This window comes from Hippocampus guttulatus, chromosome 9 (assembly GCF_054856545.1).
Source record: "Hippocampus guttulatus isolate MCC_2025c chromosome 9, RoL_Hgut_1.0, whole genome shotgun sequence".
NCBI lineage: Eukaryota > Metazoa > Chordata > Actinopteri > Syngnathiformes > Syngnathidae > Hippocampus > Hippocampus guttulatus.
The window spans coordinates 19,317,947-19,339,906 of NC_141269.1; the positions used below are offsets into that span (position 1 = coordinate 19,317,947).

The 21,960-nt window shown below is 43.2% G+C and overlaps 1 protein-coding gene across 1 annotated transcript in view; it reads right to left on the reverse strand.

The window, feature by feature from the left end:
• Positions 1 to 4,526: 4,526 nt before the first annotated feature.
• The window catches only part of LOC147200692 (P2X purinoceptor 3-like), a 35,082-nt gene continuing 17,648 nt past the window's right edge, over positions 4,527 to 21,960 (reverse strand). Inside the window, exons 6-12 of the mRNA XM_086119202.1 lie at positions 16,436 to 16,513; positions 13,646 to 13,787; positions 12,308 to 12,444; positions 9,982 to 10,075; positions 9,841 to 9,906; positions 9,147 to 9,224; positions 4,527 to 4,652 (exon numbers count right to left, since the gene is read on the reverse strand). Coding sequence (XP_085975328.1) covers positions 4,527 to 4,652; positions 9,147 to 9,224; positions 9,841 to 9,906; positions 9,982 to 10,075; positions 12,308 to 12,444; positions 13,646 to 13,787; positions 16,436 to 16,513 — 721 coding nt within the window. The remainder of the gene's footprint in view (positions 4,653 to 9,146; positions 9,225 to 9,840; positions 9,907 to 9,981; positions 10,076 to 12,307; positions 12,445 to 13,645; positions 13,788 to 16,435; positions 16,514 to 21,960) is intronic.

Below are 21,960 nucleotides of genomic sequence, written 5' to 3' on the forward strand. Positions count from 1 at the left end.
AAATTACCCCTGCCCCATTTCCTCCTCCCACCCCTCGTGATCCACTTGGGACGATCTACGTATTGGGCACCCCTGATTAGACAATACGGTGCCATTTTGAATGCCCGTCTCTTTAAACTCTTTTGTCAGGCAAAATTTCAGAGCCCAAGTGTTTGTTTTTCACTGCTTTCACTTTGCTCAAACATGTAATAAACGTCCAAAAAGCCATAAATGGGACAAATGACACCAGTGGGCTCAATGATACGCAAATTCTGGCTCTCTGATTATCAACTGAATATTTACCGTTGGATTTTCTAGGCTTCATACCCTTTTCAAGCCATTCTGCTGTGACTGTGACAAGAGTTTTTGGTCTTTCTCCCTTGATGTTTGTTGCGTTCTTTTTTGCGCATGAGCAGTGACATAAAGGTCACAGTTTAGCTGTCATCTCACTGGTTGCCCTGTATATCGATCAAGTAACGGGATTGATGATAGGCTGACATCGTAAATTCTGCTGTACTTAGCGCCGTTGTTTGAATGGCAGCGCCACCGCCGAGGTGTTTGTTATTGTCATGTGAAAGCCCAGGAGCCGCATTGAACCAGCCAAAGAGGCACATGCGGCTTGCGAGCCACAGGTTGACCACCCCTGCTTTAGTCCTTTATTTGGTAACAAAGGGCTCAGCTTGCTAATCTGTATAGAAGATTGAGTTACTCAGTTACACGTCAGCACGTGAAGCCTTCTATGCCCTGCTGTGTCCAGCCTTGCTCTGTTTTTTTTACTTTGAATTTATGCATATAAGTACTTTTACTTCGCCACTTCCGTCTGCTGTCTGCTCCTGGGTCCAAATTCTGGTCCTCATTTGACACATTCTTTATGGAAGGATTTAAAATGATGTGCAAAACAATTGTGCTTATCACAGAAAAAAAAGATCACTGATGATTGATGGGGCTTTTCTGACAAGATTTGTTAGCTCTGGACAGCAAATTTGGAAATGTTTTTTCCCCTTTGGTAGGTACCATGTGCAAGTGACAAACTAAAATGTAAATGTACTTTGCTATGTGAATATAGCAGTATGATTGGTCTGCATGATATTGGAAAAACATACCAAATGTCATGTTGGTGTTGAATATAGCACGATCTGTATTATTGTGATATTTACCACGAACCTAAAGAAATTACATTCTTATCTAATGAAAGAATGTTTTTTTCCTGTGGCAAAATAAGCAAGCTCAATGTCTTCTTCGCTAATTAATTGTACCGCCCGGAGATACTGTTCATCTGTTAGATGGTGATGCACATTTAAGGTTGCAGTGGACTGATCAAATTCAGATAAAATTAAGAGAATGGTTGGAGTCGATCGGGATATTTTTTCCTCTCATATTCCCGAATGTTCTCCTTCCATATCTAAGACATCGGGGCATTTAACAGTGAACTGCCAGACTCCTCGTTCTGTCTTGCCCATGTCAGTCTTGTCCATGTTCCTCTGAACGGGTTGTAACTGGATAGTGAATTCCTTGTGTATTTCCTGCACACATGACCAATAAATCTGATTCTGATTCTGATCAAAGCATAATATTCAATACGAAACTTACATCTCTGCGATTTGCATATCGCATGGGCCATTATCGTGATACCGATAGTTTTCCAATATTTTGTGCAGGCCTACTGTTTGAGCTGTTTTAATTTTCGTCTCTATAACCTCATTCGTTTCCCAGAAATTATAGAACTCCAGACGATACCAGGGTGTCTGTGATGAGACACGCATTTTCTATTGTGTATTATCGACCGTGAGTTTCATACATCAGCAACGTGGGGAAGAAGGTTTAACAATCTGGAACATTATCACACATGCACAGTCAATGGCTGTGCAAGGTACGGGAAGTCTGTCCATCCAAACAACATACAAATAACCATAGTGGTTAATGCACCACAATGTCTAACTCACTTGTGTCGCAAGCCACATTGTAGCTATCGTTTCACTCAGAGGGCTGTTATGACTGTGAAACGACTTAAATGTATATACAGTAATCATCTCATCCTATTACTAGATATACAAACAAATTGATGGATAGTTTGAAATTAGAAGACCAGAAAAATTGAATGTTCAACAATTGTTTATTTTCTTTTTAGAAGCGGTTTGAACAAAAATCATGACAATATTACAAAATCATTAAAAGTGAAGACAGTTTGCAATTTTGATTTTCACCTTAAACTTGAAGTAAAGGCAGATGAGTTGCTCTAGCAGTGGGATATGACCCCTGAGCCATGAGTTTGACACAGGGAAAAAAAACGACTACTACTACAGTAATTAGTAAAAGTACTGGTAAGTTAAAAGTCAAGTAACCAGCAACCAAACCTTCCAAATTGGCCCGCAATCCAACTTTTTAAATGTCACTTTCATTTCGGACCTGCTAACACAATATATGTCAAGATAAACGACTTCACACAGGATATAAATGGTTTCAATAGAAAAGTAAATTTGTCAATTTTAACAATAGTTCATGATAATAGATGTCCATCACAATTGAAATCAGGAGTTTTCCCTTGCCTCTGTCTCCAAATAGTTATGCTCATTTGGCATTCTGTTGGCTTCCCTAATGTTTGGGGAGCATTGTCCTGGACCTGATACATATGAAAAATATCTTCAGATTATTGAATTGACCCTATATAATGAATATATGATGACACAAAGGTAAAAATGTATCTGTTGTTTAATATAGGAATAACAATAATCAGCATGTCATAGCAAATCTATTAAGTGAAAGTAATGTTACAGTGGATATGCTAAATATGTACAGTAGAACATCGGTTTACAAATGTAATTTGTTCTTTGAACCCGTTCTGAAACCGAAATGTTTGCAAACTGAGGTAAGATTTCCTATTGACATTAATGGAAATGCAATTAATCCGTTCGAGCTGCAAAATAACATTAATTTTACCTTATTTTTATCATTGTGTAATTAAAAATTACATTCTGTGCAGTGTAGAAATAGATGAAAACACAATTTATGGTGATGACATTACAGTAGCAAATCACTGTGTAGTGTCATAGCCAATATGTTCAGCGTGGTTCCTCCTAGCCCTTATTGGCCACCACCTACTTTTGCATTGTGGGATGTGGTATCCATTTCAGGCAAACAAACACAAACAACAAGCATGGAGCCAATGATGAAACGCGAGAAAAGGCACAAAGTTCTGAGCCTTCTTGAATGCCGTTCCCAAACCTAACCTGTAGAATTTTAATTTTCTGTGATATGCTCATGTGACTGCTGAACTCCAATAAAATTCACATTTGAGTGTACGCGGTAATTGTCAGGGGACGTGATGGAGGATATGTGTGTTTGCTGCTCAAGAGCCAACTGCCAGTGCCTGAACGCATGGACTGACCCTCATGCTCATTCAAAAAGTTGGCCAGGCATTTATTTGTTGTTGAGCTAAGAAAGGAAAAGTCTCTCACCCAAGGATACTCGATTCAACCCAAGCCATTGGAGAATCTTGCCAGTTACCCTACAGCCTGCTTTATCTGAGCAAGGAGGATGCTCTTGTAGCAGACCCTCGCCCACTCTTCCCACTCGCACCCTAGTTTATGGCCCAAGATTCATTCGCTCACTCCCCCACATTAGGAAGTTACGCACACCTTCCTCTGGACAATTGAAACATCAAGTTGTGGGTCGTTCACACCAGAGGCGATTGCTCTAAAACTGCAAGGAAATCTCAGCTTCCCCTAAAATATCAAAAAAATAAGTGATCAAATATAGGTGTGTACATACAATTATGTGTACATGTCATTGACTAAATATGCACTACAACGCGCTCAACTTTTGTTCCGAATAAGCTTCTTATTACTGGTTACAATGCGACTCTCTTCTCGTCCCAATGCATTGAAACGAGACGAGTCATGGGATAAATGCTGGTTTTGTCCCGCCCATCGGACGCTCAGCGTCTCTGGGAGTCTATGGACAGTGGGCGTGTGTCGGCTGGCCCGGACGCTCATGATGATTGGATGATCTGTCTGAGGCTGAGTCTCTTTTTGATTGACAGCGAAATGAGCCAATCACCGATATTTCGGTGTCGGCATCCGTGGGAGCATTTTTCAATTCTAATTCTGTTCTGAGTTGAACTGGAGACTTCTTCTAATCATCGGAGCGACACTCTCTTTGTTGAAAACAACTGCTGTTCGGAGTTGGCAGTTTGCTGATGTATCGCAAAATTCAGCAGACGGGAACAGCTTCATTGGAGAACAAGCTACCCGTCTTTGCAGATGCTATGGGGCGGGTGATCAACACTCAGACTCATATGTTGACTGAACTCAATTGCAAAGACGGTGTTAAAATTTTTAAAATGAATTGTTTCTATATCGGATTGTTTGTAAACCAAGGTTCTACTGTAATTCCTTTATGAAAAACTAAAATAAGAATTATTTTACACTACTGATTTCCATTTCTGAAAAAAAACACTAACTTTCATCATGCAAATATTTTGGGATATTTTTCAAATACATTCTTTATAGATTTTTTAAAAAACAACCCCTCATTGGACACTCTCATCGTTAGCTGTAATGTTCAATGGAGTAAGCTCCGAAGTCAGTGGGCTTCATAAAACTTTCATTTTGTTGAAATGAAAGCTGGCTGCGATAAAGCCTGTTGTTTAGAGAATCCAGTGAGTTGTCCGATACCTGTAACATATGAGGCAAATTAAGGATACAAAGTTGTGCAGTTACATGAACTCAACATATCCATCCATCCATCCTTAGGACTTTTTTGGAAGAAACATAAACCATGTCTTTCGAAAAAAGAAAAAAAAAGATAACATGATTCATAATTTTACTGCCCAACTATGCATATTTAACACCGCTCATCCAGTTCAAGGTTATGGGGTGCTGGAGCAGCTAATTTCGGGAGAAAGTCGGACTCGACCCTAAACTCGTCGCAGGGCACCTATCAAAACCAACAACCCTTTTCAGCAGGGATGTCCAGCTCCAGGCCTGGAGGGCCATTGTCCTCCCTCTTTTCCATCTCTCCCAGCTGCAACACACCTGATTCAAATAATCAGCTCATCAACCGCCTCTAAAGCAGCATTACAATGATTCTGATTATCTGAATCAGGTGTGTTGCATCCCAGAGAGATAGAAAACGGGCACAACAGTGGCCCTTGAGGACTGAGTTTGGACACCCCTGCTTTTCATTTAGTCACAACTCACATTGCCTGCACAGAAGAGTTTTATCGTTTTTATCATATTTATTGTCATTTTAAGATAGGGAGATCCGGGTTATGGACATTTATGGGAAGGAATTCTCTGGATGAGAGTGCATTCAGAACCATATGGTTGTTAAACAGGAACTGCACATGTTGAGAAGGACAACTGGAGGAAGTAATGATATAAAGAGGAAGTACAGGCTTCAGACCCTCTGGAGGATGAGTTATGAACCTTTTTGAAACTGAGAGTGACTTCATGGGTGCTCATTAATGCAAAGGGCGACTGTACCAGTGGTGAGACACAATTCTGAACACAATTGCTCAAATTACCTTTAATCATATGTTATGACTATATGCCAGTGTTTACATTCCCAAAGTATCACTTCAAGAACATTCCTAGAAAATCACAATGTACAGTTGCTGGTAAACATTTTTTTTTTGTTTTTCTTTAGACAGGCCTGCGGGCTACTCATGCGGTCCTTGGGGGCTGGAGCCTATCCCAGCTGATTTGGGGTGAAAGTTGGACTCACCAACGTGGGGCCAATAATTGGTGACCCCTGCTCAGGAGTGTGCCCACTGAGATGAGATGATTTAGAACTTTACTTCGCTATTATTAATTGTAAACATGCGGTGCAACTCAGCTTCTGGTTGGGTTGGCAAAACTGGATTCCCTCTGTCACTTTCTTGCCTTTGTTGAAATTGCCACCCAGTGACCATAAATGTTTACATTAGAATCATTAAACTTAAGCCTTCTAGTCCAATCTTAAAGCCAATAGAGAACAGAATTTGTACTTTAAAGGTTAGCAATATTGCTTCTCTTTGACACTTCTACTCGCGTGAAGTAAGCTGAAATCACAGTAGTTTTGAAGCATGAAAAAATGACAAGGAAGTCTGACATCAAAACGTGTCCCTCGCAAAAGTGTGTTTTCCAGAAGATGATGTATCAACTCAAGCATTTTACTCAAGTGGAAGTGTAAAAATTGTGTAAAACTGTTAGAAGTAAACCCCTGCAAAACATTGTATCCCTAATAACATTCAAGAAAAGATCAACTTGCAAAGAATAACTTTAATATTGTTATTTAGTGTGGAACAGAAAAGGTTTAAAGTACATACATTTTCCTGAAATTTTAAAAAAGAATTCAACCCTTGTTAACACTGAATCATTTTGACTGACTTTTTTGAGTGAACCATTTGATACTGAAAACTGAAATAAAAGAAAAAAATCATTCCCTTTCCCATGCACCTCACATCATGCAGCCCTTGTATGAGGCCCTGCGGAGGAAAGGGCTGAAAGATGAAGTGGATTGGTCCCTGGTGATGACCCAGGCTTTCAACTCTTCCAAGGGTGAAGACTGTGATACGCCAACGCAGCTCTGCTGGCACACCACTCCCCCAATGCCCCATCGCCTTCCCGACAAACACGTCAGCTCTTGAATTGGGAGGAGTGTGTGAGCAGTGGATGGGAGGGGCCTGGCAAACATTGACCTTCTTCAGCAGGCAGCTCCATGTCAAAGAGAGGAAGTACAGCGCCTTTGAGAGAGAGCCCCAAGGCCTCTCCACGCCACCCGGCACTTGCAATACCTCTTGGACAGGCATGTCCAGCTCCGGTCCTGGAGGGCCACTGTCCTGCCTGTTTTCCATATCTCTGGGCTGCAACACACCTGATTCAGATGATCAGCTCATCAGCCAACTCTGAAGCAGCATTAGAACGTTCCTGATTATTTGAATCAGGTGTGTTGCTCCTGGGAAAGCTGGAAAACGGGCAGGACAGCGGCCCTTGAGGACCGACTTTGGACACCCCTGCTCTTGGAGGACTGCCAGTTCACTGCCTTCGTTAAGCAAGCCACGAACATTAACCATTGCCAAGACCTCGGAGCTGTGGTCTGGTCGGCAGCAATGTCAGCTTGCCGCCATATCTGAGTTCACTACAGAATTCAGCATGTGACCATGTACAGCACTTTGTATGCAGCGATGGCTGTTTGAAAGTGCTCTATAAATACAGTTGAGTTGAGTTGAGTGTTGCCGACTGCCTCTCATGGTCACTTGTATGGGCTGGTCACCTGCGGCTTGATTACGCTGCGATGCCTGCCGATCGGGCAGTCGACTCTGGCACACAGGCCTACCATATGGCTGCCACTGCACTGCATCTGGAGGACATCATATTTGATTATGTCAATGCCACACTTCTCTACCAGTCAATCGTGTCCCGTGGTGCCTGCTGGCTGGCAGCGCAGTGTTTTCGACACCATCCACGGCCTTTCCCAGCAAGGTGTGAAGGCTTCAGCTAATCTGGTGGATACCAAGTTTGTCTGGTTGATCCTCAAGAGACACATCAGGATGTGGGCTGACCCTTGTATGGCGCGCCAAGGTATAATGTCATACTAGATCCCTATTGGCACCCTTTCGAATGTAAGAGAGATATTCTGACCATGTAAACGCGGACCTGGTGGGACCCCTGCCTGCCTCTGGCGGGTTCAATGATCTCCTCACCATGGTGGACAAGACCATCAGGTGGCCAGACGTTGTTCCCCTGTCAGTGACTAAATTAGTAGAAATGGCACGAGCATTCATTGCATCCTGGGTTGTTCGCTTCGGAAAGCCAGCTGACCCCACCTTTAAAAAGGGCCCACAGGTCACGACAGTTGCTGAGGGTGTGGGAATGAAGATTCACCCCTCTGCGGCGCACCACCCACCAGTCAACATCGTTCTATGAAATCCCCTCTGTGCGTCAGCGTCACGGATAACAACTGGGCGAACTGTCTCACCTGAGTCATGCTGGGTATCCGCTTTGTGTCCAAGACCTGCCATAAGGCCTCTTCTGCTAACCTATTTTTTGGTCAGGCACTAAATGTCCTGGAGGACTTTCTCCCGAATACCGTAGGCCCCTCCCTGGTCTGCAGCCTCTCAATGGGCTGTGTTCCAGGTGTTTGCTGACATTTTTGTCACCGTTCCTACATCTCACCAGGCCTCTCAGTTCTATGTGCTCGCAATTTACCATCAGCCAAGTACGTCATCCTCTGCCACAATGGCCATCAGACTCTGCTGGAGCCCCCTCATGAGGGGCCTTTCTGGGTGGTGGAGGCAGGGCCTTAGAGCTTTGTGATGGACATTGGAGGTAAGCCAGAATGGATCATGGTAGATCGACTCAAGCCACTCATATGAATGTCAACATACAGGATTTCTCTGCCCACCATCCTTTCCCAGGTTGACCAGGTGAGCGGTTGGTTACCTTCAAGATGTGACCAAGAGGGCTGTCATCACACCCTTTGGTATTTTCAAATTCCTCTGAATGCCTACCGACCTCAAGGGAGCAGTGCAAACACATCAGTGCCCTAAAGACTGTGCTGCGAAATATTATATTCCTCTGCAGTGCTGCAATCATTTTTGTTTGTTTGGGGTTTTTTGTTTGTTTGTTTTTGTGGCCCGGTGGTCCACTGGTTAGCGTGTCGACCTCCCAGTGCAGAGGTGCAGGGTTTGATTCCGGCTCTGGCCTTCCTGTGTGGAGTTTGCATGTTTACCCGTGCTTGCGTGCGTTTCCTCCCACATTACAAAAACATGCGTGGCAGGTTAACGGAACACTCTAAATTGTCTGTAGGTGTAAGAGGAAGCGCGAATGGATGTTTGTTTCTGTGTGCCCTGCGATTGTCTGGAGACGAGTTCAGGGTATCCTCCGCCTACTGCTCGAAGATAGCTCCATCACCCCCGTGACCCTTATGCGGATAAAGCGGATTGGAAAATGGATAGATGGACGGATAATATTTACTATGTACAGAATCCCCCGTCAGATTGAGGGGTTCATCTTTAAGTGAGTATCGGTGTGCTCTGTTTGGGTGTGGCGATTGAAACTTGAACCCTATGTACTGTATGGAACCAGTTTTAAAAGATAACACACCATTTTACACAAATGTCATATAATCTAGTCCCAAACTCTCAGACCTGCATCTACAACACTCACAAAATGTATTCACCTTACCTCTTCAAATTTCTTGGCCTTGTACAGTGCTGCTCCCTTCAGAAAGTTCAGCAATATTATGTCACACAGCACAGTACCCTAAATGAAAAATGCTCAATCAGCAGACGATCACAACTTGAGCAAAGCACATCATTTATTACTGCAGAGCACACTTATTAAGGAAACAAAGTCTCCAAACATTGATTACATCTGACAAGTGTTTAGTCAAGAACACACAACACAAAAGAGCTGCCATAAAATTTGTATTTTTAAATTTTCACATGATGGTTGTTGAATAGATGACTTAAGTGTTCGTGTTGACTTTTTACTTTTTCCCTCATATTACGCTGCATTCGTGCAACAATGAAGTCGAGGTAATTACATTGATAAAGCGATCTCAATCACCCTTGATTCGCACATACAGTTGTTATGACACATGCCTCCAAAATCATGTGGAATGTCATTTCATTTCATAAAATGCAACGGCGATTTAACAAAAATTTAACAGTGATATTGTGGCCTGCACTAGATCTAATCGTGGAAGGTGTTGGAGCGCTCTGGATGTGTTATGGGCCTAAATCAGTGGGAATGCTGTGAATGGAGGGTTCCCACCAGTTGACCCCAATTTGATGTTTTTTTCCTCTCCCACTCAAGATAAATGATCAGTCTTAGATTTACATTCAATCTATTTTGTACAACGTTCTGTCACACTCACCACTCCGATTGAAGTAAAGGCTGCTACCATGTTTATAAGTGTGGGAATCATGTTGAACTTGCCTGCCTAAAATGGAAAACATTCATAAATGTCATAAAGAAACATCTTTTTAACATCACCGAAGTGCATGAACATACTCACATTTCCATTGACGAGTACATCAAACCTTATAGCATAGGCTTTCACCAGTGTACGATACTCAGTCCCATTTTCCATCTTATAATATTTGGCAAACCTCCAATAAAGAAAACATAAATCTTGGGTTATATGAAACAAATTAGGACTCATGATTCTGTGTGTCATGAATTGATCATTTCATCATAGACTGTACTGACCTCCAGTCCTTTAAATCATTTCTTAAAACTCATCTCTTCCACAATGCTATTAACACCTTTTAATCTCTTTTACCCATTTCTGCTTTGTTTTTCTTCTTCTAAATGGGTTTGTTTTCAATCATGTATGCTTGGCTTTAAAGTGTACATTTTATCCCGTGTTTTAAACTCCTGTGTCTGAGTACAATGAAAAGCGCTTTCAAACTTAAATGTATTATATTATTATTATTATGGGTTCCCCTCTTATGGGAGCGGCCAAAGTGGTCAGGTGTATTGTGAGCTGGGTGGCAGTCAAAGTCACGGAACTGGGCGATCTTATATCCAGCTACAGAAGCTGTCTTTGAGATGTGGAATGTCACCTCTCTGGTCGGGAAGAAATCCAAGCTTGTGTGTAAGGCAGATAAATTCTGAATAGACATAGCTGGGCTTGTCTCCACACACAGCTGGGGCTCTGGTTATCCGTACTTTTGAGAGGGGTTGGACTTTATTCCACTCTCTTGACTTACCCACGGTGAGAGTCACCATGCAGGTTTGGGCATACATTACTAATTGCCTCTTGACTTGGCGCCTGTAGTTTGGGGTTTAATCCCAGTGGATGGGAGGGTAGTCTCCCTCCGCCTTCGAGTCAAGGAATGGATCCTGACTGTATTTTGTGCCTATGCCCCAAAGAGCGGTTCAGAGTACCCATTCTTTTTGAAGTCCTCAAAGAGTGTGCTGGAGAGCGTTCCTTCTGAGGACTCACTCTTTCAGCTGGGGAACTATTCAGCAGGGAACTATTACCCTTCCTGTCTATATCCGTGTACTGTACTTTCATGACCAAAAGACACACATGAAAGTCTTGAATTTTCTCCCAAATGGACGGGGCGCTTCATAATGCGGTAGCCGGCGGGGTCCGCTTGACTGACTGATGTTTCCCACATGCTGCTTATATCGATGTAATCAAGGACACTATACGTACGTTAAGTGGGAAGGGTGGGCGTGAAAGGGGATGCTAAGGCACGCCCTCATTATGCGCATTGTGCAAAACAACATCCCGAAAATGGCAGCTACAAAGAGACACGCTTACAAAGCACAGTATCAACTGCAAGCTATCAGTTACCATGGGAATCGTCAACTAATCCATGGTACTTGGTGCTTGTGTTTTGTCAAAACGGTGCCATTTAGCCATCAGGGTAAGGACCACCGTGGCACAGCTACATCCGGCTGATTACAAGAAAAAGCTGGCCATCTTATGCTCCAAGTGCGGAAGCCACCTTGATGGATATGTGGATAAGGATTGATAAAAAAAAAATAACGTGAGTACATTGGTAAATACTTAAGTTAAATTGAGTACAACCAAACTCAGTTTTGCTCCCACTGCCTTTTTAAAAACATATACTAGCATGCATGCATGCTACCATACTTTTAAAGTTAGTGTATGTTTTACCATGCCAGCATCCAATAATATTATGTGCCTTGTGTATGTTTTAAACTGACACTACACCTTTTAATTTGGTGTGTCGTAGGGTCGTGAAAATACTGTATATGTGTTTTGTAGACTTGGAAAAGGCATTCAACCATGTGCCCCGGGGAGTGCTCTGGGAAGTGCTGAAACCCCTGATATGGCCTGTGCGGTCCCTGGACCACCAATGTCAAAGTTTGGTCTGCATTGCTGACACTGAGTCTAATTCATTTCCAATGATGTTTGGACTGTGCCACAGCTGCTCTTCATCACTCACTGTATTCATAACCTTGATGGACAGAATTTCTAGGTGTAGTAAAGTGGTTGAGAGGGTCTAGTTTGGTGGCCTCAGTATCAAGTTTGGATGCCTCTCTCATAAGGTGTTCTGGGCATTTCCCAGACACTCTGGAGAGACTATGTCGACTGGCTGGACTGCAAACACCTCAGCATCCCCCTGGAAGACCTAGTTGAAATAGCTGGCGACAGGGAAGTCTGGGAAAGCTGGTGCCCCGGTGACCCGATCTTATATAAGCGGAAGTGGATGAATGGATGGAACAATCAAGGTATAGTTCAAATAACATTTTATGTAACTCTTGATGTAAAGGAACTTTGAAAAAGCTCAGTGAATATGTTTCTTTCAGTTTAATCTGCATTTATTATTATTAAATATCTTCCTGATCTTGAATCTAAATACCTGAAATTGTAACCAAGTGAGACAGCATTCTTCTGTGACATCGCATCCAGTCGGGTGAATGAATATGAAGGGTTGCACTGGTCATCTGATTTGTCCAAATCACACATCCAGCCAATCTTTATTCCTATCACTCCTCCCTAACAAGGAGTCACAGGGAGAAAAAGAGTCATATATATTCCACGAGATCCTAATACGTACATTGCAGTGTTGTAGTCCAGAGTATATGCATGTATATGGCATATACCTACTTATTTTTCAGTCAGCTTTGCATATACTTCTGAATCCCCCCTGATGCGCACCGCTCAGTAACATCTGAGCGTGGTGTGGTGAAGCCACGACACGACTGTTGAGCCAATGTCACGTGTGTCGCGTGGCATGCTGGAGCCTATCCCAGTTGTCTTCAAGCGGTAGGCGGGTTACATCCTGAACTGGTTGCCAGCCAATCACAGGGCACAATATATGTGTGTGTGTGTATACATTCATTCATTCATTCATTTTCCGAACCGATTCATCCTCACTCGGTCGCGGGGGGTGCTGGAGCCTATCCCAGATGCCTTCGGGCAGTAGGCGGGGGACACCCTGAACCGGATGCCAGCCAATTGCAGGGCACACAGAGACGAACAACCATCTAGGGACAATTTGGAGTGTTCAATCAGCCCGCCATGTTTTTGGAATGTGGGAGGAAACCGGAGTACCCAGAGAACACCCACGCAGGCCCGGGGAGAACATGCAAATTCCACACAGGGAGGCCGGAGCTGGAATTGAACCTCGTACCTCTGCACTGTGAAGTCGACGTGCTAAGCACTGGACTACCGGGCCGCCCTGTGTGTGTGTGGGTGTGGGTGTGTGTATAATATATATATATATATATATATATATATATATATATATATTAAACACACACACACACAAATATGTATATGCTGCATTCTTCTGTTCTGCATGTCATATCAGTCAGTTATATTAAATCTTCTTTTATGAGATTATGAACAGTAATATGAACTAAAATTCACTTATCCATTTCACGTTTCCGTGTCCATGTTCTCCTTGATTTTGTGGTTCCAAACAATGCTCTCTTGCAAGTTATACAGTATCATAGACTATCAAGGTATTAGGATATGAAAGATGATTTCTGTCTCATTCAGCAGTTGAAATCAAATTCACTGTACTTCTTTAGTGCAAAACCAATTTTGTTTAAATAGTTTTATAGGAAATTCCATATGAGGTATTTGTAGTCATCGTCCACACACATTGTTGCGAAGTCATGCAAATGGATCAAATACTGGATGTGAACAATGTGAAACACTGTCACAAGGAAATGCATTTAGTGCATGTTACCTTGTCTGCAAGCTTGGTGAAGTTTTGCTGTGCATAGCGGACTACATCTCCCACTTTGAAGATAGGGCAGTAAGTATTGTTAACCATGTCAAAGTTACATTTATTGATGTACTTGCCAGTGATGGTTGGGAGGAAATTGCCTCTGCACAGAGAGAAAAAAATATACTGTAACTCATTATACAGTCAGTTGTGGTACAATATTACTAGGAGGGTTACGTTTGAGCAATCCAGATATCCAATACAGTGGTACCTCTACTTACGAACGTCTCTTCATACGAAATTTTCAAGTTACGAAATGTCTCAACAGGAAAATATTGCCCCTTGTTACGAAAGAAATTTCACGGTACGAAAGGTAAAAATACAGTATGGGCTGCTAGTCGGAGCTCAGAGTTTCTTGAACACAACATACTTATAGCTGCTCTGCCATTGACTATTATCGAGCATTAGCCTGGCATGTCATTGGCTCAGAGGGACCTCTACCATATGTGTCTACGCGTGGAGATAGATAGATATGTGTTTTAGAGGTAAGATCGGGCCTAAAAATCCAGCCCAACCCAACCCGGCCCGTGGGTATTAAAGCCTGACCAATTAACGAGCTCAAAGGAAACCCAAAATTTCACATTTTATTTGTGAGGACTCAGGAGGAGGAGGGGTGATTTATGATAACAAATTAAAGCCTGTCTTTTGTAACGAAGGTGTGGACCGTTTGGAACCTCCGCTCCATTTCCCACGTCAGGCCTCCAGCAAAGCGTGCCAATCTCATTCTTCAGCTTTCTCTGATCAATGCTAAACATTTTTAGTGATCTTTTTATAATAATGAATTCTAGTCTAGTCAGTCAGCTGTCTTGGTGCTTTTCAATCTCACTGCAGCTTCCGATACTGCGGATAATGAGATTTTATTATTAGGGGTAGAATTAGATGTTGTAATTAAAGACACTGCTCAGGAATGGTTCATGCCGTATCTCATTGGGAAACTTTTGTGTGTGTGTGTGTGTGTGTGTGTGTGTGTGTGTGTGTGTGTGTGTGCGTGTGTGTGTGTGTGTGTGTGATAGAGAGAGTTGGCCCTTTTTCGTCAGCTCACACACGCCTTATGTGTCAAGTGCCCCAAGGCTCTATACTGGGCCCGTCTTTTTTTCCCCTTGTATAAGTTGCCACTCGGTTAAATTTTCAGGAAATATCACATCTTCTTTCATTATTTTACAGATGATGTTCAGATATACATGTATGTTATTCACATCTAAAGGTGGTTCATTCCAGTCGTTTAAAAACTGTCTGAAAGAAGTGAAAGATTGGCGAAATCTAACTTTCTGATGTTAAATGACACTAAAATTGAAGTAATCGTGTTTAGTGAACCAGACCATGCCATTGACCTTGGTGTTCCTCACAGTTCTTGTACAAGGAATCATGGGGTCATGATGGACAATTCTTTTAAACTAGATAAGCAAACCAGTGAAGTGGTAAAAGCAAGCTTCTTTCAACTGTGACTGATTGCTCAAGTAAAATCCTGACTTGCCTTCAGACCAGCTGGAAGAAACGAATACAAATGTTTTTTTTACAGCATGTGTGGATTACAGCATTGAAATTCCTTGTATTATAGCCTGGATCCTTTATCCATTTGTCACCTATAATTGGTTCAGAATGCGGATGCTCGCCTGCAGACGGATTTGCATCGCATAACCCCTGCGCTACAGTCACTTCTTTGGCTCCCCATGTCTCTAAGAATTCTATTTGAAATGTTATTGCTTGTGTTCAAATCTTTGAACGATCTTGCTCCTGACATTTATTGGTCTGAAATGCTGTTTGTATGCCCCAGTAAGAGCCCTGCGGTCATGTGACCAACTGTTGTTAACCTGCCCCCATTCAAGGTTGAAAACAAGAGGGGACAGGGTGTTTGCTGTCGTTGCTGTCGAATGTTCAGAAGAAGCTCATTCCAGAGCAGAGGTGGGCAAACTACGACCCGCGGGCCGAATCCAACCCGTTGGTCTTTTTAATCCGGCCCGCCGAAGGTTGGTCCACAATTAAGTTTGGATGTGAATGATTGCATTCATTTCAATTGGACTTGTATTGACAGGCATTTCACCGCCAGGTGGCGCATTGACTTGAAGTTGCAGAACACGGGGGGGGGGGGGGGTCTTTTCGACCACCTAGGACCTCTGTATCGCTCTACTTCTACTGGTCTGATCACAACCCCTCTGCAGCAATGCACAGGCTAAAATGGGTCATCAACAACACTGTTGTCATTTTAAAAAGTATATTAACGCAGTACTTTCATGCTTTTGTTCTGTTGATGTTTGATATGGACTGTCAACAAATGCAGTTATTATTATTTTTTAATGTAGCATAGCTCGTGCTGACCTGGCCCTTCTGTCAAATTTTAAAAGTCAATGCGGCCCCCGAGCCAAAAAGTTTGCCCACCCCAGTTCTAGAGTCTAGAATGAAGTTCTTCTGAACATTCGCTCTGCTTCATCCATTGAATGTTTTAAGTCACGTTTAAAAATGAATTTATTTAAGCTGATGTTCAACACAAACTGAGCTGGACATTTGCATCTTATTGTTTAATTTGCATCTTATTATTTCTTATGGGTTTTAAATTAATATTTAATTAGTATTTTCTATTGATTTTGGTTTCTCCCTCATCATTGTGTTTCTGCACAGTGTTATATTTTAATATATACAGCACTTTGGATAGTGTTTACAGTGTTAAAATGTGCTTTCTAAATAAACCTTGAACTTGAAAAGTGAAACATTCATCAGAATTTTACCATTTCACATTTCATCACATCAACTTACTTTGTGTAGTTGAAGGTTGGAAATCGAATACTGTTTTTGATGAAAATTGTGAAATTTTCCACTTCCATCATTGGTGCGCTGACATGAAGGGAGAAAAATAAAATGAGTCCAATTGTTTGTGAGTGAAGACTGTTTGAAAAGTCACAGTTTGAGTCCCAGTCAGGAAAAAAATAAACTGACACTAGTTGATCGAGAAAAGCTAGTCTGCTTCCTGACAAGTGTCCAAGGCGTCTTTCACCAACAATCGTTTCTTCTGTCTTAAAGGTCAATATAATTAAATGTTTTTGTTTGCATGTCCTTAAATTGGTTTGTATGAACAATGCAATTTGGCTGGAGGCATAAGAAATTGTTCCCAACTTGCATTCTTTTTTCAATGTGTGCTGGTAAAAATGTCATCGGATTACATCGCGCAAATGCAGGATCCTACATGTGGAATTATAAATAGTGCTGGTACTACTGTTATAAAACATAATATGGGTAGGTCTCGAACGATTAACTTGTATTAAGCAGTCACTAGCTTAAGACGCGGAAACTGATTTATTGTATGTTGTGGGCTGATTACTTCGATGAACTGAGAAAGTTGATTGCACCCATGCAAATGTTAGTGTCGAGCCCTGGCACATTTGTCAGGATTGAAATGTGAAATAATGTACTCTGTTAAATTCACTTGGGTGTAAGCTTTTGTTGTCTCTGAGTTGAGGGCTTTGCCAACAATATTTGTCGCAACTTGACATGGATTTTGTGTCAAACATCATATCAAAATGTTAGTGAAAAAAAAGGGAGTCCAACCCTACTCAAGATGACAGGTTCCAGAACAAAGCCATGCATCAAGGTGAGTCAGCATGTCTCTTGCTGGAACTTTGCATACTATCTCAGGCTCTTTCCTTGCCAGAGTTCTGATTTCCACATCCCATGAGTCAGCTTTTTCAGCCAGGCACCCTAGGGTCCTCGCTTTCAGCCGTCAAATAGCTCGCACTGCACCTGAGTTGGGAGTTCATGAGAAGGGGAACCCACGTAGCCTCTTCAGGCTTTGCCCTGCCAGGCCACCAGATGCTCTAATTGAGACCCATCACCAGGCCTGGATCCAGATGGATGCCCCAATGATGTGTGTCTGGTGATAGAAAATGTTCATTGTTGCCATCACAATGGAGTCTTGACAACTACGGTACAACAAGAATCAGTTTTCTCATATCTTGCCAGAGTTCCTGTTCGCTCCCAACCACTGAGTGGCTTGATTCATTGCTCCACACAAATATATATAATCTCTATATATAAAATATCTCCCATATTAAGGGGATGGCTCAAGGAGTGGGGCACAAAGCCGTTTGCGGAAAAAACATGAATGTGCTTATAGGCAGGCTGGGTTTGTCTCAGACCAACTGATTTGTGCCAAACCAAGCTCCTTTTGGTGTTTGGTTCTGCCCAACTGCACCGGATCCCACAAGGTCCCTAATGTTTTTGGAGGAAATATTATTATTATTATGATTATTATTATTATGAGGCGGTACGGTGATAGACGTGCGCCTCACAGCATAGAGGTGCAGGGTTCGATTCCGGCATTCCAAGAACATGCACGGCAAGTTCATGAAACATTCAAAATTATCCCAATGTGTGATTGTGTGCAGGAACGATTGTTTGTCTACGTGTGCCCGGGGATTGGCTAGCAACCAGTTCAGGTCGTCCCCCGCCTACTGCCCAAAGACAGCTGCTGTAAACTCCGCGCCCGCGACATTTATGAGGATAAGCACATGAGAAAATAGATGGATGGATGGATTATTATTATTATGTCCCGATCAGCGACCGCTGGGAGGTCCCTATTGTTTTTGGGAATTTTTATTATCCATCCAGATTTTATCAGTTTGTCTTGTGTTCTTTTTGTTTTAGCTGAAGCTTGTTATAGTTGTACTGCACGCAGTCTTTACCACTGCACCAACCATATGATTATGCCATTGAGTTGATGTCCAGTGTTTTACTTCCTAGTTCTGAACTTTATCACGTCTCTCAGCTTGAACAGCAGGCACTTCAAGATTGTATTTCGTCCTTGCTTGCTGTGGGACGAATTCGTCCTTCCACATCTCTTGTTGGCACAGGGTTTTTCTTTACAGAAATGAAGGAGCATTCATTAAGACCTTGTGTTGATCATAGAGGCCTCAATGACATCACTGTTAAAAATAAGTATAATTCCCACTTTTAGATTCCCCTTTCTCCCCAATTCATACCACTTAGTTCGTATACGGAAAGGGGGAGTGGAAAACCGCGTTCAAGACACCTCTCGGACCTTTCGAATACTGTTACTCACCCATGGTGGGTTAGTTGCCTCACATAAAAGAGAAGGAAATGACTCCCAAGGGTAAAAAAACGAACAAACCCAAAAAAAACAGTCCAAGGTAATAAGGTAATCGGTTTAATATAACAAAAATTAGCCCAAAGGCAAAAAAGATTCAAAAACTCTATTTTCAATGTATTAAACGAAAATGTCAGAAAATGGGTTAAAAACAAAAGGCAGCAAAAGCTGACACGCAAACAAAGGATCTACCCTAAAACTAACTAATACAAGAACCAACAATTCTTGAAAACACTGGTTGTCGGCCGATAGAAAGCAAGCTACTGCTTACAAATATACCGCCGACTCCTGTCACTCCACAGAGGATATTTAAACTTGGAACCATTACTTGTTGGCCAATTAGGAAGGGCTGCTCTTCAGGCTCTGCAGAGATCCTATTTAAAGACAAGAACACTCACTCGCGGATACAACACTAGAGAGAGCAACCCACGTACACATGGCATCCATCGCACCTACACACTAGTTTCACAGAGAGGTTGTTGGCCGGAAATGAAATTTAATTGGGTCTTGTTCTACCTGTGCCTGCAGCAAGTCATCTCATTGTTCACTGGCTGATTTACTGCATCCATGACCGGTCCCTCCTCATCCATGGTCCCACATATCCCAAGACTTCATCACTGGTCTTACTGTGTCTCTTGGCAAGTCCGTTGGATTGTCAGTTGTGGATCGATTTTCTAAGTTGGCACACTTCGTGCCGCGATCCAAACTCCCTTCTGCATTCGAAATGGCCCTACTTCTTGTGACTCACATGTTTCGTCTTCATGGGACAAACATTGGGTCCGATCTGGGTCCACAATTTGTCTCGAATGTCGGAAACGCTTTTGTCTAGCCCTTGGTGCCGTGGTTAGTCTATCCTCAGAAGATGATGTCTTGGTCCATCCATATACCCTTGGTGGAATACTCTCGTGAGCTACAGGTCAGTCTCCCTTCAAGTCAGCTTATGGTTACCAGCCACCCTTGTTCCCGTCACAGGAGGCCCTAGTGGAGATCCCATCCGTCCAGCTCCATCTACGACGGGCTCACCGGGTTTGGAAGGAGATCAGAGCCGCGTTGTCTTGCACGGCATCACGGAATTGTCAGTTCCCAGACTGACGTCGGCACCTTATCCCTGACTACCAACCTCAGTAGAGGTACGGCTGTCGAAGCGGGATCTGTATCTGGCCTGTCCCTCACGCAATCTGGGACCTCGTTACATTGGCCCGTTCGAAATGGAAACCATCATCAACCCGGTGTCCATCAAGCTTTGCCTACTACCTACCCTCAAGGTGCATCCAGTTTTCCAGGTTTCTCTTCTCAAAACGGTTGAGAACAACCCTCTTGCGCCGCCATCGACCCCGTCTCCACTCAATGTTGGATTATTACTGCCTTGTTCAAGACTCTCGTACCAAGTGCCTGAATTTTCTAGACATTCCTTGTTCTCAGTTCATAGTCCATTTTGCCTCATTCTTAGTTCCACTTTTGTCATCGTAAGTATTCATTGTACGGGGGAACTCGCCCAACCAGTCTACATGTGCTTTGTGGACTTGGAGACGTTGTGGCACACGTATGTACCAGCACAGATTTTTTGATTGGGAGGAATGTCGGTGCCATTTGACTGTCCTTGCTGGACATCCCCGGGGCGCTTGTGTCTTGCGCCTGAAGTAGGCAGCATTTTCACAGCCCCGCTTTGTTCAGCGAAAAGGTCACTGCAGATGGACAGTCTGCGGCTGGATGGATGCATGGATTGAGGAGCCGATGATGAGAAGAAAGGAGCATCAGCGCAGAGCGCCGATGCAAATGTGGAACTGGGAGTCGCGGCTTGGAATTGAAGCGGATTTACATGGGACAGGAGATGAGAGTCAATCTCTCTTTTTCGTTAATGGGTGCTACAGCTTCTTGTTGCTTTCAAGCTTAGCTTGTAGCAGACGTGTGCACATTGAAGCTTGACGTCTTTGATCCACTGGTGAAAAGGACACTTTGATTCTTTTTCATCTATAACTGCTTCAGACAACAAAGTGTATAGGAAAGTGGTTAAGATTGCACGATTGTCTGTGTCTCATGTGTTGTTTTGTATTATTTTGTCATTTTTTAACTTTCTTTTGATGGCAGTGCGGACACCCGCAGCGGCTCCTCTTGTTTTATGTTGTCTTGAGAGGGAAGAAATTTCATCTGTGCTGTATGTTACAGCACATTTGACAATAAAGTTGTATCCAAGTCTTGTTCACGAGTGAGGGCAGGAGGGAGTGAGAGATCGACAGGTGGATCAATGCAGCGTCTGCTGTGCTGCGGACTTTGTATCGGTCTGTCATGGTAAAGAAGGAGCTGAGCCAAAGGGCGAAGCTCTCAATTTACCGGTCGATCTACGTTCCAAACCTCATCTATGGTCATGAGCTATGGGTCGTGACCGAAAGAACGAGATCCCAGATACAAGCGGCCGAAATGTGTTTTCTCCACAGGGTGTCTGGGTTTTCCCTTAGAGATAAGGTGAGGAGCTCGGTCATCCAGGAGGGGCTCAGTGAGAGGAGCCAGATGAGGTGCCTCGGGAATCTGATTCGGATGCCTCCTGAATGCCTCCCTGGTGAGGTGTTCCGGGCATGACCCACCTGGAGGAGACACCGAGGACCACCCAGGACACGCTGGAGAGACTATGTCACCCAGCTGGCCTGGGACCACCTCGGGATCCCCCGGGGAGAGCTGGAAGAAGCAGCTAGGGAGAGGGAAGTCTGGGCTTCCCTGCTAAAGCTGCTGCCCCCGCGACCCGGCCCCGGATAAGCGGTAAAAGATGGATGGATGGATGGATGGATGGATAATATTGGGGGAAAGTGGCCTTCTTTCTTCCGAGTGTTCGTTGAATTTCGGACGGTGAGGATGTTGGTTATCCAAATACAGTCTGGAGACAATGAACAGTAGCTTCGAAGGTTTTATTTTTCTTTTCTGCAGTTTACGAATCTATTCGGGCTCTTGAGAGTTTCAGATTTCGTCAGGAAACATAGAAAAGAATCCAGTCTTGAGAATATATAGAGACAATATGATAATGAGAGGCGGGCAGCTACGCCTCCATGCAAATCCCGGAAACAAAGAAATTAACATGTCATCTGACCTGGTGTGGTTGGAAAGAGTTGGGAATGGTGAGGTGAGACCAGACCACCAGTACCCACTATTATCTTCGGTCTGAGCTTTGATGTGATGGCAGGAACACAGA